The 18,390-nt window shown below is 38.3% G+C and overlaps 1 protein-coding gene across 2 annotated transcripts in view; it reads right to left on the bottom strand.

Moving 5' to 3' along the window:
• Positions 1–1,835: 1,835 nt before the first annotated feature.
• GRHL1 (grainyhead like transcription factor 1) overlaps positions 1,836–18,390 on the bottom strand; it is a 59,626-nt gene continuing 43,071 nt past the window's right edge. For both annotated transcript variants that reach the window (XM_063314394.1, XM_063314385.1), the window contains exons 11-16: positions 17,476–17,615; positions 16,346–16,383; positions 14,800–14,888; positions 10,818–10,903; positions 7,013–7,077; positions 1,836–4,269 (exon numbers count right to left, since the gene is read on the bottom strand). In XM_063314394.1, coding sequence (XP_063170464.1) covers positions 4,155–4,269; positions 7,013–7,077; positions 10,818–10,903; positions 14,800–14,888; positions 16,346–16,383; positions 17,476–17,615 — 533 coding nt within the window. In that variant the 3' untranslated portion in view covers positions 1,836–4,154. The remainder of the gene's footprint in view (positions 4,270–7,012; positions 7,078–10,817; positions 10,904–14,799; positions 14,889–16,345; positions 16,384–17,475; positions 17,616–18,390) is intronic.

Here is an 18,390-nt window from a genome sequence, read left to right as displayed (position 1 = left end):
CATAATTTCATAGCTGAGCAGGATTTTGAGCTTGGCGTAATCAGCAAACCTGTTAACACCTCTGTTGCATTACATCATCTTCACACAGCGGAATGGAGGATTTGCTTGCCCCCATTAGGATCTGTTCCTTCAGCTCCATGTGCAAGTGTGGTGCCCTATAGGGCAGAGCAAAGCAAAGGGTATTTATTCAGGCGATTGCCCAAGCAGGACAATTATAATGAGGGAGAACCCCAAAGTCAATCTAGTTGACAGAGCTTTGTTCCTTTTTCTGAGCAAATGTGTACACACACTTAGAGCAATAGGTGAGAAAATGTTCCTGACAGATATTGGCATATATTGTTTATGTCAGTGAGGGAGGGAGGGGGAGAGAGAGAGACAATATGATGGCAGACACTCATTAGTTTCCTATACAAAGCCATTGTATGCATGTTTACTCAGAAAGGGTGTCTGCCAAGTTCAGTGGAGCTTATATTTGGGCAACAGTATGTAGAATTGTAGCAGGCCCTGCATTAGCGCCTGGAATTGCTAGCGTATCTCCTCTGAGCCCTTGGCTGCAGCTTTACCTAGAGATGATATCAGTGTGTGTGTGTATATGTGTGTGTGTTAATTTTCCATAATGACCTCAACACAGTGATATTAATGGCATTGTGAGAAATTGTAATGTACGCCAAGGGAGTTCCCAAACAGTAGACTCAGATCAATTTTTATCAAACATATCCCAGGGTGGCTGCAGCAATAGTTATGATGCTTTCAGCAATCACAACAGCAGCTCTGTACACCTTTCAAGAACAAAGTTGGTCTTCGTTGTTTCACAGGATCATCCATTACTGAAACCTCACTTTTCCTTTGAACCATGAAGTTTCCAGGCAGCTCCAACTATGGTTCTGTAGCCCTTGGGAGAGGACCGTTTTCCCATTAAAGGGAATTCTTGATATACTCTTGATAGACCAGTAGTAGGTTTGGGGTACAGACAATGATTGGATGGTACACTTTGCACTCTCCAATTGGTCACCTGGAGGGACAGAGGGCGAACTGGGATTGCCACATACTGTTCTCTGCAAGCAAATGCAGAGCAATGCATTTCAGTGTCAGCAGCTAAGCTGCAACTGCTACAAAAAATTGTAGGTCAGTTTCAAATAGCTTTTGGGAAATGGAAATACTGGCAGTGTGGAAATGTCTTATAGGTGCCTTTCCACAGAGGAAGAGTATAGGAAAAATAGTTAAAAACCCTCAAGTAGCATGCAACAGCTATTCTTTATAAACTACTTTAAATATTGGGGAAAGAAAGGAATATAATGAAAAATATTATGAAAAGTGAAGTTAAATGAAATGCTATGTTAGATGTACTACAGTATATAGTAACAAAGGGAAATGTTTTACTATAGCAAATGGTGGAGGAATATAAAATAGGGAAATGCAAATAAGGATTAACTTACAAATATTATATGCTGCGAAATAAGAGGAAAACATTCCAAAAGATACTTTACTTGGGCAATATACCAACATAAAGTTTGCCTTCATCTGAAAATCACCCACATCCCATCTCATTTTAATCAAAGAATAATAATTTGTCATATATTATAAAGTTGTCGCTTTGTAAATAGAATAGAACAGGATTACACTGAACATGTTTAATGTCTCTCCCCACCAACTCTTTCTGGCTTTTTATCATTTTATAATTACCCCAGAAGGACTTTCTATTTTCACAAAAGCTGTGAAGTAGAAGTGAAGGAAAACAAGGATTCAGTTTGAGGTGTCTGCAGGCATTGTGTTGCCTTTCCTTGCTTTGAGTAAACACCCATCTAAACTCATGACAAATACCAGTCAAAGTTAACTGAATGGTTACAAATGGACATATAAAATTTAATTGCTCTTGCCTTACAGCAAACTTTCAATTACACAGACACATAAAAGCAAACAAGGGCAAAATCACTTCCATCAAACTCTACAAATATGGCTATGGTTAAAAGGCCCATGTCCCAGAAAATAAATCAACAGTTCAGTTCATACATCACATATAATATAACCACAAGTGCATTCATTCTTAATAGAGAAAAATCTTATTTTTACTCAATTTTATCTGTAGCAAAACCTCAATTTTCTATAAAAAAGCAGAACTTGTCATGCATGTTTACAGATACAAAAATTCTCTTGACAAAATATCTTCCAACTGTGAATTATTATTGACAGCATATTCAGAGGCTGTTACTAGTTTTCAGTAACAAGATCGATTTAATCTTTTAACCTGTAAATACACGACCGTTAAAAAAAAAGCTATTAGATTTTTCTCTTGGGAAAGATACTCTTTGGGGTTTGCTTCAACGTATTCCATCTGTTCTACATTTCTCAGGATTCTATTGCTATGCAATATACATAATAATAATAATAGTTGTAGTAAGAACCACACACAGTGGACAAGGAAATCAAATAGCAAAGAGCCTAAGTGTTCAAAATTCCAGGCAAAACTTTGTGCTAGCCTGTTGTAGAACTAACTTTCTCAGCTTCACGCTGAGACTTCAAAGTGATTAACATTAATTGTAAAAGCAATATACAAACCAAACATTGTTAAATAAAATAAGAGTCTGACCATAAGGAACCAGGAGTAAGGTCTTAGATTATACAGTGTGCAGGCAGGTCTGTATGGAGAAAGTGTTGCTTCAAATATCTGGGCCTAGGATATTCATAGAGATCATGATTAATACTTTGAATGGTTTTTCAAAATAAACAAGTAGCCCAAGTAAAATTTGGGCAGCCAACAAGAAATAACCAGTACTTTTATTGGCTAGCCCTAGTAGATAATGTGTGTCCCTGGCTGGCTACAAGTTGTGTTACATCACCTTCTCCTAAAAACACATACTGAATTCATTTCACATCTGTGCAGCTAGCACTGGTATTACAGTGTGGGCCAATTCCATTATGAGTCCCATTATGCTGTCTGGCTCACACATTGTCTTAAGTCATGTTTTTTGTAATCACATTTTGCTGACTAAATCACTGCCTTCTTAAACTGCCATTTTGGGGTTTTACAACATGCAAATCCCTGCACAAAACAAACTACATAATAGCTTAGTGTGTTGTATGAACCAGGACATTATTGTTTAGCAGCAGCTTGGAGAGCTTATTTTTGGAATTGTGTCATAAATGCACTTTGCAAATGGACTCTAAATTATAATGGAAAATAGTGAGAAAACAATCTCTGTTTCATGTATTAAAATGGTACACCTCTATACTTTGGAACAAAGAAAAGAATGAAAATGCTGTGAGAACCGAAGCCCCAAATCACTAATAGCAGTTTTGATGCTTCATGCTTCTTCAGTTATAATCATAGGGTATATGAGCTAGTCTCATATCAGACTCTAATAATAAAAAAAATTAAATATACTATGCAAAAAAAATGTCCTTTTAGCTATTTCCCCATACTAGAGACTGAACATGCTCAACATAAATTTAATTTAGCACCAAGATTGCTTTTCTTAGTGATACATTTATATACATGTAGTCTTTTGAGATTGGCTTCGTCATATGCTCTATATTATGCACACACATACATATCTAATCATATCTCTGTATATCCTGCAATTATATATAATATGATCTATGTACACATTTACAACCCTTCAAAATACACCACACTTATATACAGATATAGTTCATCAGTGGGATACATACAGTTAAAGAAAGTTCTTCATAAAGCATGGAACAAGAAATTGTAGCAGGAAATTATAGTTCTATGCCCTGGGAAGCTGTAAACATCGCAACAATCCATTCCTACACTTTTCTGAAATTCCTACAAGCACCAAAGGAGTTTGGAAGTTCTGAGCTGATAAACAAACCTACACACATATTTTATGGGTAAGGGAATATGTTGATAATATAACAAGAAGTTCATTTTAATTGTGCTTTGGTTATATATGCAAATTTCTTTTTTTTAAAAAAATATTCAGTGTCACGTTCATCTCTTTCAAGTGCAGCGTTGCAGCCAAAAGGCCAGATTTATCAATTGATATTTCTTGTTTTTTTTAAAAAAAGGTATTCTTCTTTGGAAGAATAAAATGGCTTCTTCCATAAAAAACACATTTAAATCCTGAGGACAAAAGGGAAAGAGGTTTTGTATTCAAAGCCTTCACTGAAAGACTCTGCAAGGAGCCCAGCTTTCAGATTTCAGTAAGGGTGAGTTTGTAAGATCCAGCAGCTTCTTCTATCTGTAACTGAAAGGTGTCTTCATTGGAATAATGCTTCACAATATTATCATCCATATTCACTAAAATACTAAGAAAAAAAATGGGGTATTAAGAACAGAATACATCACAGCTGAACCAAAAACTGTCAGAGGCAAAAAAAAATGAAGAAGTTAGAATCTTTGGACCTACTGTCATAATCGACTCAACAGAGCAGAATATTTTGGTTAGCCTAGCAAAGGAGCACACTGTTCTCAGAGAGGAAATTATATTAAGCAAAGAGTTTGTACTTGCTTTCTTGCCAAATAATAATAAGAAAAAAACTGCCAGTATGAACTAGTTTCTAGCAAGCCACAGAGAAAATTTAATCAGTCCAAGGCAGTGCAAGTTTATTAGCCAGAAACCTTGAAAACACTAAGATGTGAAGGTAAATGTCGTAACTCCCATAGGTGTCAGCCCTTTTCTTACCTTGTGCAGCCTATCCTGTTTTAGTTCACTGTAAATAAGAAGGTCATTTGCACACTATAAAAAAGCTCAACTTTCAGAATCCACTCAAACATATCTTAGAAATGTAATTTTGAGAAGGGGCTACAGACAATCAATAGAAAGGTTTAATAAATTTCCACATGACATCCATTTCCCATGATCCAGGGAAGGGAAAGTGTTTGACATGACCACTAAATAAATTGTGTGAAAGTGGTGAAAGGTCCCCTGTGCAAGCACCAAGTCATGTCTCACCCTTCGGGGGGACGCCGCTTTTGGGACATTTTCTTGGCAGACTATAGTGGGGTGGTTTGCCTTTGCCTTCCCCTGTTGTTACCTTCCCCAGCAAGTGGGGTACTCATTTTACCGACCTCGGAAGGATGAAACTCTGAGTCGACCTGAGCTAGCTACTGAGAATCCAGCTTCCGGTGGGATCAAACTTGGGTCGTGGGGAGAGTTTCGGTTGCAATACTGCCACCTACCACTCTGCACCACACGTAAAGGTAAAGGTTTCCCTTGACATGAAGTCCAGTCGTGTCCGACTCTAGGGGGCGGTGCTCATCTCCGTTTCAAAGCTGAAGAGCCGGTATTTGTCTGTAGACACTTCCGTGGTCATGTGGCCGGCATGACTACATGGAACGCCATTACCTGCCCGCCGAAGCGGTACCTATTAATCTACTCACACTTGCATGTTTTCGAACTGCTAGGTTGGCAGGAGCTGGGACTAGCAACGGGAGCTCACCCTGTCATGTGGATTCAAACCGCCAACCTTCTGATCGGCAAGCTCAGCAGCTCAGCGGTTTAACCCGCAGCACCACCGCGTCCCTCACCGTAACCCGCCACCTGCACCACACGAGGCTCTACTAAATAAATAAGTTGTTATTAAATACTGGTGCCAATTGAAGTGGGAATCCACTCTTGAACTGGCTTTATACCATTTTGTGTTTTATTTTGTATAGTGTTTAGCATGTTGTTCATGCAAAAAAAAAAGTGTTAAAAATAGTTGCTTGCTCATTTAGTTACAATTGTAGATTAAATCATTAAGAAGTAATTATCCTATTTCCATTGAATGTCAGAACATTTGCTTAGTTCAGAAGATTTTGAAAATGAATATGAAAAGGGCTGCAAGAGCTGTGCAACTGAGAAATAGTGCCGCAACGGCAGTCAATACAGAACCCAAGTCATGGCTTTCTATGGAACTTCATGGCAATTTTTTAAAAAAGGGTTAAAAATTTATTATTCTGTGCTGATTCTACTTAGAGATTAACAAATCTACTTTTAAATCATTTTTGAAGTCAACACTGGTAATCTAGAAAAGGTGGCAACCTCACATATCTCCCTCCATTTCACCACTTTTATTAGTACTTTACCATCTTCTTTGTGAAGAAAGATTTGAAGGATATGAAAGGCCAAAGAATAATCTGGTTAGAATGACAAATATATACTGTAGGGAATGTTTTAGTTCCTGGAGCAGATAAGACAACAATTTTCAAATGTCAATTGAAAATGGTTTGATTTCCTACAAATGTGTTCTTTTTCTCCTTCTAATATAATATCCAAGCTATTAAAGGGCATCTTTCTAAATTTGAAAAATTAAATCAAGGTATCACTAAATCAATGAAAAGATTAACATCTAAATTGTACCCTACTTTATTGGAGTCTGCCAGTAGATAGATTAAACTCGGTTTAGGAAAATTACTTACAAACTGTTATCGAGAAAGGGGATTAGAATAAGATTTGGGTTTCCAAGCCCATATTTTCATTCCCTGCCTAGATTAGAGAAAATTATATCAAAATAATTTATGGATCGTACATGACTCCAGTGAAACTAAGATATGTATGTGTGTGTGTGTGTGTGTGTGTGTGTGTGTCAATCAGGAAATCAAAGTATAACCACAGTTAACTTTGTTGAGAGTATTAATTGGTGATAACAAAAAATTGGAAGCCCAGAATTTTATCCTGAAATGAACTTTGATATATAATGATGGCAGAAAAATTAATCCATTAGTTATGCCCTCAAACAGGATATCTAAACCATGTGCCTTTTTGAGATATGGCAAGATGTGGTTCTTTTCATCGATTTAAAAAAAACCCATGGTAAAGAACTGCTGTTTGTTATATTCAGATATGGAAAAGTATGTTCAATTACAAAAGTTCTAGTATTGTAGGTAAAGGTCTAGTTTAGAAATATTTATAATTTATAAATTAAAACCTTTAAATTGATGGAAACAGAATACACACACACAGAGAGAGAGAGAGATTTGGTGAGGGGAGAAGATGGCTCTATGCAAGATGAAAAATCTTTTATAAGAACTGCACACATTGAGAAGCACTATTTTAGATATACTCACCCTTTTTTACATTTCTTGAAAACTTTTCCTATTTTATCCAAGGGGACATCGTATTTGTCAGATATCTAAATATAAAATAAAAACAATGGTAAAATCTTTGAACAACAGAAGGGAAAATACTTTTTGTACTATACATAACAGCTGGCTTACTTGCTAATACCCATGACAAAACATACTTTAGAACTGAAATCCTGGTCTGAATTTCCATCACATAGAGCAAAAAAAATATATCTAAATCTGCTCATATGCTTTCATTGACTATCATCTTGGCTTTGTGAGTTCATTCCTATTATGACCTCACAGAAATCTCTGGTGGAATGGTTGCAACTATGGCTTATCCAGTCAAGCATCAAGCCAGGCCACTGTTAACAATGCCTAGTTTCTAAACACTACAAACCATCATTCCAGACTATGGCTTCCTGGCTGATCACAAATTATGGCTTTCCAAATCAAAGAATAGGTTGAATTATCAGCAAGTTTCTTTAGCTGTGATTTGGTGTTATGTCTGAAGTGAATCACACTCTTAAGTGTATTGAATTTTTCTATAATTGTGCACAAACCCCACAACTCATTAAAAATAATATTATCTGTCTCAAAACTTAAGACCTTTTTCTCCAAAATTTAGCCTACATTTAAAAATATAATCTCAGGGAATAGCTATATTAATTCAAAATGTTCGGATATCTTCAATTTTACACAAAACTGAATATTTGAAACTAACTTAATCCATAATTTTTGTTTCACCATTTCTAATAAATCTCTCTGTTTCTGCAGAGTGCTCTTCACATGTGATTCCTCTTACAAAAAGAAATGATACAGGGTCATAAGAAAAGTGAATTCTCTCCACCAGTGAATTTCAGGACCCACAACCAGGTCACTTTTTCCAACTGTTATCACCTCAATCAGCAATAATTGTTGCAAAAATATGATTTGGACAACTTTGTAAACTTTTCAGCCAGCCATCCTTGGAGCAATTCTGACTAGTATCATCCAACAAGAGAATGAAATACCCTTTTTGATCCATGGAACTCTCAGAAAGTGGGATGAATGGAGGTGAGTTCTGATTGGCTCCCACCGAGAGCCCCTCTCAGTGTCCCCCCACCCCCCATCAGAGGTGCTGGACTACTATGAGAACCGAGAAAGCAAGTGCAAAATACCATTCTGATTTTGTGCTAATTGCATCTGAACTGCATTAGGGGCATATTTGTTGCAGTCAGTGGATGACAGCAATCAAATCCCCATCACTAATGCCTGGTTTACACAAAGAATGAGCACATGATGTATGCAAGACATTTCAAGCTCTGATGGAAGTATTTCAGGTCATGGCCTGAGCTTCTTTAACTCTATAATCATCTAGTCTAGTTGGACATGGACAAATATAAAAGAACCAGATAGTAGAGCTAATAGTCATTCTCCAGTGTGGCTCTCCATCTTCATCCCCACCCAAACACACCCAAACAGACCATCTAGAACTATGGCAGCTAAATACTGTCCACAGAGATTGCGTATCAATTTCAGAGAAAATATAGGGTTTAGAAACAGAGGTCAGATCAGAGAGAGTAGGGCTCAGCTCTAAAGTACACAGATCAGTCCTGTTAAACATAATGAGACTGAATGCTAAGTAAATATGTACAAGATGGTTCAGTGAAAGTAGCCCAAATAAAGTTTATCCTATTCATGTTAGTACCTTGGCCGTTACTTATTTTGTTTAATTTTGAGTTTTTCACGATTCTGCCTTTTTTTATAGTAGAATTTACATATACCTATGACCATGAAGAAGCATATGCAAAAAAGTCTTCATCCAGTTTTGCAGCATGGATAGAGATAAAAGAGAGAGAAATAAAATGTATACTTTAAAAATGTGTTTTATGAACCTATGATGAACATATAATTCAATTCATAACATATATTTCTTGATAGTGAATGCTACATTTGGCATGGAGAAAGTTACATTTCCGTAAGTTGCAGTTACAGAAGTTGCTTGCCAAACGGAATTCATTTTCTGGAGAAAGGGAAAATTCAGACAACTAAACTTCCTCCAAACAAAAATCACTTCTTGGATGATCAATATGACTGAATCCAATCTGTGGGTCTTCTGAAAATTACACTGGTGCCCTGCCCTGCCCTGCTCTCAGAGGGCTGTATGGGTTAACAGCTTTACCAGTTCTTTGTCTTGTTCCTTCTAATCCCTACATTTGTACCCTCTTCACAAAGCATGTTAACACAGGTAGAGAATACCCCGAAGAAATTGGTTTAGCCTGCTTGGTTTATACAACAGTTAGAAAATTTAAAATTACTCTGTCTTCTTTGTATTTCCTCCAAAAGATGCATTTGGCTTAACAGATGAATAAATAACCACTGCCCAGCAATGAAAATAGATGCCCAGCAAAACCAGAATTAAGTAAATACATACCCATCATTCTATTCCCTTTTGGGGTAAGCAGTTTTATGCCAAGTACAGAAGAGGAATAAAGAAATAGTAAACCAATGAAAATAAGGCATGAGATGAGAAAAAGAAAATGAAATATAGCCAAATATAGTTAATACTCTTTACTATATTGTACATGCCCATATCTTTCTGTTCTTGCAAACTATTCTTGCTTCTACTATGTCCACATTCACCCTTTCATACACCACCTTTTGTACTTTAAATTTCTAAATTCCCTCTTTTTCTCATCATCCCCATTCAATCATGACTTGCTTGGACTTTTTCCGTTTCTCAACCTTTTCATTCTTCCTTCCTTCCTTCATTCATTCAGCAAACTGAACCTCCCACATTCTCTCTAAATGTTCAAACCATCTTTTATTTATTTGTTTGTTTGTTTGTTTGTTTGTTTAATAAATTTATAGAGTGCCCATCTCATATACATGACTCTGGGCAGCTAACAATTAAAACAGGGTAAAAACAATAGAAACAACCAACATTAAAGCAACAGAAATAGCATAAAAATAGCTGAGAACCCTCATAAACACTCAAACTAACCACGAAACAGGCATCATTCTGAAATACTTCTGTACTGATCACTCACTTTTGTTTTCAGTCCACCTTATTTAACACCCATTAATTATTGCTGTAATTCTTAAGTATCCCATTCCTACTTTATTTAACTCTTATGTTTCTCCTTGCATACAACCAATGTTATATTGTTATACTTATAAGTATATATAGTATGTATGTATGTGTATGTGTGTGTGTATGTATAGTATATATATAGTATATATACTTATAATGTTATTATTGTGACATTACAATTGTTACACTTCCATAACAGTGTGAGCAGAAACACAGAGAGACAGACAGACAGACAGACAGACTTCTCCCACATTCCAAGTCACTATTTTCCATATGCCATGGTTGTCACCAGGCATCCTACAGATATTGATGCCTGTCTTCTATTATGGCTATGGTCAATCAAGCCTTTCACATAATTCTTTTCAGCAAGACAGCGAATAGACTACATTACCCGTCTTAATCACACCCATGTCACATACTGCTTTCCTGGCCATCCATAAAGGCACTACTAGTCAGGTTCCAGTGTTACCCCAAGTGTGCTCATACTTTTCTACACAAGCGAGGATCTCTCACCTAGAGACAATACTGTTGCTTGAATCCCACCAACTAGAAGGTACATGCTGTATGCTAACACACGTTCAGAATGTAGGTCCAGAATTTTTGCAATAATTCAAGCACTTGAAATCCGAATCTTAGAGAGAACAATACAGTAGCTATTTAGATTAAGTACAAAGAAGAAGATACGTTACTCCAACTTTTTCTTAAAATGTGATAAAGATCCTTACAACTTACAGCTTCCATTAGACCTTTCAGAGATGGAACCTTAAGCATAAGTGCATCAAAGACTTCTTCGGATTCCTTCCGGACATACAACAACACTAAAGGAAAGGTGATAAAAGAGAGAAAAGTTATAAAACTTAACTGAGCCTAGGGTGGCCTAGAAATAGCACTTTTAGTATTGCACTGGCCTGTTTTTTGCTTTGAGCAAGCAAGGCAGAATATACACACACACACCTTCCCAATGCTTAGTTAAACACATTCCCAGCTTATGTCACTACGGTGTAGCATAGCCTGGCCTCTAGTCCTTTGTAAATTAATCTCCATTGGTGCTGGCAGCAGGCAGAGCATTCGGAAAGCTACTCTGCTGGATTTCCAGATTTGTTCTGAGCAATGAGCCAATTAAGACCCCAGTACTTGATTTTTTTTCTTCCTTCAGTTTGTTCAAGGCTTCCTCAAAATAGATTGGAGGGAATTGATTGTGCAAAGAAGGATGGGATTTAGAAGCCAAACCACTGATATGTTTACGTTTCTTTTTTTACAAAAAATTAAACTAAAAGTATGCAAAAGTTCATGACAGAGGAGCTCCCACTGAGCTTCCAACTTATTGCTATGTCTGCCCCCCCCCCCGGTCTTATTAGTAATACATTACATGCCTTTTAAAATTGCCTAGACAATTACCAAGGACTTTTTTGTTATCAGGGACTAAACTGTAAAGATTAACATACATTATTTTCTTAAACTAATAGTGTAGCTATAAATATTTTTTAAGGTTGGGGAGGAAACCCTCCTACTTACTTTCAAAAAGAAATATTCTCTGTAAGAAACAGATAATGCCTTACAATAATCTACGACGGTGATGAGCCTTCTGACAATCATCCAGTTAGGCTCACCTCCCTCCTTGGGGAATACAACCTTTTGGGGCATAGGGTTGCTTTTGCCTTTTGCAGAAGAAATCAGGAGCCACACTGTAAAAAGCAGGTGGTGCCATGACAAAAACTTAAGCTTCATTAATTAAGCCAGTTAAACACAATGATCATGTGTTTACATTTTTCCCTTCTGTCAGGTTGGACTTGCCATTCAGCATGAGATCGGGAAGGGTCTCTGCAGAATATAACCAAGCCTTGGAGGGGGGGCAAGATTTGTACCCTTGCTCCACCAGGCCAAGAAGGCCTTAAGGCCCACAATCATGTGCAACTAGGCTGCTAAAAGAGGTTCAACACAGGAGGGACTCTGCAATTCTGCTAGTTCAATTTGTATTCTAAAGAAATACAACAGTCAGCACACATGGCTAAAGAGTATGGGAATCTGCTTTATGCTGAATTAAAACATTGGCCCATCTAGCCCAGTGTTTTTCAACCTTGGCAACTTTAAGCTGTGTAGACTTCAACTCCCAGAATTCTGGATGGGGAATTCTGGGAGTTGAAGTCCACACAGCTTAAAGTTGCCAAGGTTGAAAAATGCTCATCTAACCCAATATTGTCTACCCTGACAGGCACTGGCTGTCCAGGAATGAAGAGGAGCCTTATCTGGAAATACTGAGGATTTTCTCCCCACCTGTAAACACAGGTTCCTGGATTTTCAAATAAACTAGGAAGATGTTGGGGTCCTTGCTCCTTACAATTGTTGGTTCTTATGCTGAAAAAACTGATGAGAGAAAGCTCACTTAAAGCCAGGAAATTCAACAAAATATATTGGTTGTCCTTAATTTACTTCTCCTGAATAACTGGTATCAAAGTTCTTTTTGCTCTGTGTGATAGCATAATCTAAATCATAGATGTGATACTATTATATTAACATGTCAGTCAACAAGGGTGAATTTAAAACTCCAAAGTGAGTCAGAAAAAAAAATCCTTGAAGCAAAAGAGCTTAAAAATGAACTCAAAGGAGAAGTGGGATCTGAAAGAATGCACACACAAGGTTCTTGAGTTTTCAACCGAAACCAGTGACTCATTTTGTGACTTGTGCTGGAATGGAAAAACAGCACTTGCCCTGTTGAAGTCACATGGAGAAAATGAGTGAACTTTCTTCTGGCTCAGCTGCTTTTGTACTTTGGACTTGATCCCCAAGTACACACTACTCAAACAAGGTCTTATTTCCAGTGAGTGCCTAGGTCTACGGGTTCTTCTGCAAAACATTGCAGGAGCTCCAACTTGATACTTTCTCACCTTCCCTCCTGGCTAGTTGGTAAATAAAAGTTATTGCTTATATGGAAGAGGGTAATTTTAATTAAGGCCACTCCACATGTATCTTGTACTCCATACCAGGAGACGAGAGGAGACAAAAAGAAAATACCAGCCTTGGGATGTTTCTAGGCAATCTGAATTTATTTATTTATTAGCTGTATATTCAACAACTGTTCAGGAACCCTAAGATCAGTATATATTCCTCTTTCCTCCTATTTTCTTTTCTACATCAACCCTATAAGGTAGAGTGGGACTGAGAGGGACTGGGCCAAAGTAACCCAGTGAGCCTCTGTAGCAGAGGCTGGACTAGAACCTGGTTCTCCTGACTCTTAGTCCAATATCTTAACCACTAGATCATACTGGCTCCACGCAGTGAAGAAGAGTAGTCCCCATAACACTAAGCAAAATACCTCTTGTAGCACCAATTTCTCAAGAGTATTGTTTTTTATACCACGGAATCCTTGTTTAAAACCTGCAGGCTAGAAGCCCTCTGAGCGAGACCTGATTCACTGCACAGCACTTAGCACATCACAGAAACAGGACTTGGCCCCGGTGCCTACAATTAGCTTGCCCCATGCCTCTTCCAGAAGCTGTATAAGTCCAACTGAACCAACCAATTCAATGACATGCACAAGCAAGGTTCTATCAAGGGAAGGGTTGCTCTATTTAGATGATTTTATTAATTGATGATTTATTAATTAACTGGTTTGGTGTTGTGAGATGTGTCAAGAAATGGGGGAAAATGAGGAATGGAACATGGCTGGGAGGAAATATTTATTGATATAGTAACTGGCAGGGGGCAATATGGTAGGAGACTGTCACCTGGCCATTGCAGGGAAAGGAGAGCGAGCTGGTGGTTGGCCTCCCTTTCAGGTTGCAGTCTAACCAAGGCAATCAAGATAGCAGTGAAGGTGGGCCCTCTGACCTGTTTTTTAATGACAGATCAGTTGCTAGTAAAATGTCTATTATCTAGGGTTTAATTGTGGATGAAAGCATGGACCTGGCAAGTATTAGCGGCCTGGCTGACAGCTCTCCAAGCTATCTCCTGAGCTAATTTGAGATGCAGCAGTCTATGGGTGGCAGGTATAAGCTATAGTCTACAGGAATTCCCTCTTTCTGATCCTAAGCTCCATCCAACAGTCTTCCAATTCTGAGTGCTTGTTGCTCTGTCTGGGTGGCTGAGATAGTGTAGAGACAATAACAGTATACCATCCACCCCTCACAAAGTCTCTCCTCCTGAACAATTTGGGGTGATCTCTGGCATAGCACTGGACAGCCCCAGACTTCTTTTCTTGGAGGATTTCAATGTCCAGGATGAGATTCCCTGGACATCACACAAGGCCTGTACTGAATGATCCTTACTGCATTGGCTGCTGATTGCCAACCAGGCCCTGTTTAAGGTTTTGATATTGTCCATTACAGTACAGCCTTGAATGTCTTTGGGCCTGACTGTCTGAGGGGCCACCTGTCCCACTAGTGAACCTGCTTAGTTACTTAGTAGGAGAGGCTTTTGAAGATGACCACACTGCCAGAAGCTCAGTTAATTGATACATGAGGGAAGGACTCCTCTGACCCCCAGACGATGGGTAGGAGGTGTGTTTAGCCCCCACTCTCCCAGTAATTAGGAAAGTGGCAAAAACACAATTATTTTGTCAAACCTTTAATGATTATACGGATTTTGCCTCAATTTATTGTTCTGTTTTATATTTTGTATTTTATTTTCCTGTTGTAAGCTGCCTCGAATGCTTATTTAAGCAGAAAGATGGAGCATAATTTTAATAACAACCAAAATTCCCTGAGAAATGGATTACCTCTTTTTGGTTCTTCTACTCGAGATATCTTAATTGGACTAGCAGCAAATTCATCTTCATTTATGTAAGCCCCCCTCTTCATGGTAGACCTGAAATAAAATCAGTCAATCAATTAATCAATCCAAACAACATTTTAACATTACAGCAATCACCAGAGGACGATCCCTAAACATTTCAAGGCATCGAAGACAAATGAGCTGAGAACACACAATTGCAAGATCTTCTAGCTATCCCATTGCAGTTAAGATGCTAATAGCCAATGTAACCAAGCCAAGAGGCAATATGTTTAACACACTTCTGTTAACTGCTAGGAGGGCCTGCATTCTATTGTAAGGATCCTGAAATTAAACTATCATGTTATGCCAGTGTGGTGTAATAATTAATTACTAGGATGGGAAGAACCAGGTTCCAGTCCAGCATCAGCCATGCAAACTCACTGGGTGACTTTAAGCCGCTCACTATCTCTCAGCCCATCATTGGGCATTCAGAGAAAAGGCAGAATATAACTGCAGTAAATAAATACCAGCCAAATAATGTTGGCATTGCAGAAAAGGAAAATATATCTTTTGACACTCTTCACAAAACCTACTTTCCTTATATGTAGTTTAGATTTGTGGCCAGTCTATCCAATTAGAGAACACTGGCCAGAACAGCCTGTTCCTCAACAGCCTATTAACTGGAAATCCATTAACTAGATACGTTGGCAAATTAACTTGAAACTATCTCATGCAAAACAGGTGCTCTTCCACTGAGCTACTGACTTTCCTCCATGCTGTACCATAGATATCAGTCCAGACATTAAAGTATTCACAAGGTTGCATTGAACAGAAAATTGGTATACAGTGTACATAAATCAGGTAATGTGGTTGCAAACTTTCTTCTGTACCCATATAATTCCATGTCAATATAGACATGAAGGCTTCATTGCTTATTGCTGTAGAATAAACTAGCAAGTGCAAGGCAGAAGTCAAGGTGATTCAGCCATACTTCAAAACTGTCTTCTGACTGAATCCTTCTGCACTGCAGATGAGCTGATAAGAAAGTGGCTCAGCTACCCAGTGGCAACTAGGGGACAGGATCACAGAAGTACAGAGTCAATCTGGGAATGGTGCAAAGGATGCATGCATAGTTATTACTAGTTTCCAGACTGAAATACTTGCTGGCTTCTCTGATGCCAGAGTGCCCTGACGCTGTACACTTGGGAAAGCATTTAAAAGCATATATGGAGAACAATATTCTTTTTTCTGACTATGATGTAGAATAACCTACTGTGAACCTTCCCCAATGTGGAACTGTTCAAGTAAGTTGAAGTACAACTCTTATGACCTCTGACCAGCATGACCACAATGATCACAGGATCAATATAATCAAAAAAATCACAGAACTTTAGTACAATACTTCTAGACGGCACCAGATGGGAAAGGCCATGCTATATCGTACTGCATATTCTGGCCCAATTGGAAAGCCACTTAACCAGAGCAAAAATAGCTAGAGCATTCTGTAAAAATGATTGGAACCTGAATGAGAAAATAATGGCAAAACTTACCCTTCTCCCTCCATTTCATCAGATGCAACAGAAAAAGCCTAACAAAGGAAAGGAGGGAAGCAAGCTAGTTTAAATATTCTAGAACCACATTAACAATTGATCAATAGTATAAGCACCATCATAAAGCATGCTGGATATTGCTTCTCAATGTTTCACTCTCTGGACCTATAAAATGGTATCACAGTAGATTATATAAATGCAATGGACTACGTTAAATAAAGTCTAAAACCCCCATTTCTGTCAAAGCATTTGCCCAGTTTTCCATGCATTATTAGTAGTAAGTACTCTTACTACTTTTCCACTTGGACCTCAGTTTTTCTGTGGTGGCAACCAAGATTAATTCCCTAAAGAATGTATTCTTTCACTTCCACCTAGCTCATGACAAATAGAAACCATTTTATTTCAAAGGGTGTTTATTTGGTATTTTCTGGACTGCTGTTCTGAGAGCTGTTTTTTATGTAGTAGAAGCCATTATTGCTGCCTAAAATTCTATTTGTTTTACTGCCAATTTGGCTCTCATCTTTGAATTTAAAAAAGTCTCACTGAGATGCTCTGGCGATAGTGCATATTTCTTTAACTATAAATGAAATTATTTAATTAACTAAACTAGTACATCGGAGCAGTATTTGACACTGCAGTATGAACAATGGCAGTATAGACAGAATATTTTTCCAAAGAAACTACATGAAGTTATACAGTAATGCATCAAAATGGAGTTGGCCTTATTAATGCTGCTGTCTTCAGGATCAATCTTTGGATTCCATGAAAGAAAAATACACAGATATGTCTTAAATCAGTGGTTTGCAGGCCACTTGCACTACCAGCCTCTTTTTGTGGTTCCTAAAGCTTCCTAGATCATGTGGTCCAGCCATTAAAACACCTCTTTTGCTTAATTCTCAAAATTTCCTCTCTGCAAAGCTGAAAATGTTAAGCTGTCCCATTCCAGGGACATCACCATATCACCACCCAAGGTTTAAAAAGGCCAAGGAATTATTGCCTGTCCCTCAGATTGCCAAAAGGACAGCCAATTAACTGCATGCAATTAGATAACAAGGAGTATCTCTCCCGCCCACCCCCCTTTTTTTAATTGCTGTCCTCCATTGACAAAGTTAGCAAGAAAGAAACCTTACATGAGCTCCACGCTGAATATTTGAATAATGAACATCAGGTATGAAGAGAACTGGCTGAGTATCAAGATCCATAAATGGCTTGAAGATGGTGATGTCTGTACGCTTGTGGGAGGGAAGCACGGGCACCTTGACATCAGAAACTGGTGGGGGGAAAAGGAAATAAGGGATTCTTAAAATTAAGAATGCCTCAGAGAGACCCCATTTTTTAAACACTCAGTTGTGAAGTGGGCTCTGTTTTAGACTTCTTACAAAGCTGCATACAGCCATATAGATTGGGGTAGGAACTGAGATGTTCTCCACCACTGATACAGAGTGTTCTTCCACACCTCACTCTTTGTATTTCTCAATCCCTCAGAAGCTGTGCTGCAATCATTTTCTCTTCTCTTGACCATAAAACCCTGAGAGCAGACAGGGAACACTCTGAGCCAGTAAGTGCTTGCCTTCAGTTGACCAACAGGAAAGTCCAAATACATTATTTATTTTATTTATTTATTTAAGTTTTATCCCACCTTTATTACTTTTTATAAATAATTCAAGGTGGTGAACATACCTAATACTCCTTCCTCCTATTTTCCCCACAACAACAACCCTGTGAGGTGGGTTGGGCTGAGAGAGAGGGACCAGCCCAAGGTCACCCAGCCGGCTTTCATGCCTAAGGTGGGACTAGAACTCTCAGTCTCCTGGTTTCTAGCCCAGCACCTTAACCACTAGACCAAACTGGCTCTCATTATTAAATCAATGTCCAACCCCCAAGCTACCCCAGATCCCTGAGCACCAAAATCCCCTTCCCAACCACTCCAGACAAATAGGAAATAAAAGAAATAATTATTGCCCCTCCTCCCATCCATATGTTCAGTACATATTGTGTGCATCTGTCAATTTGCAAAAATAATTCTGAGTGGTTGCTGTGAGAGG

The sequence above is a fragment of the Candoia aspera genome, chromosome 1, assembly GCF_035149785.1.
Source record: "Candoia aspera isolate rCanAsp1 chromosome 1, rCanAsp1.hap2, whole genome shotgun sequence".
In the NCBI taxonomy this organism is placed as follows: domain Eukaryota; kingdom Metazoa; phylum Chordata; class Lepidosauria; order Squamata; family Boidae; genus Candoia; species Candoia aspera.
This window is presented reverse-complemented; position numbering and strand designations above follow the sequence as displayed.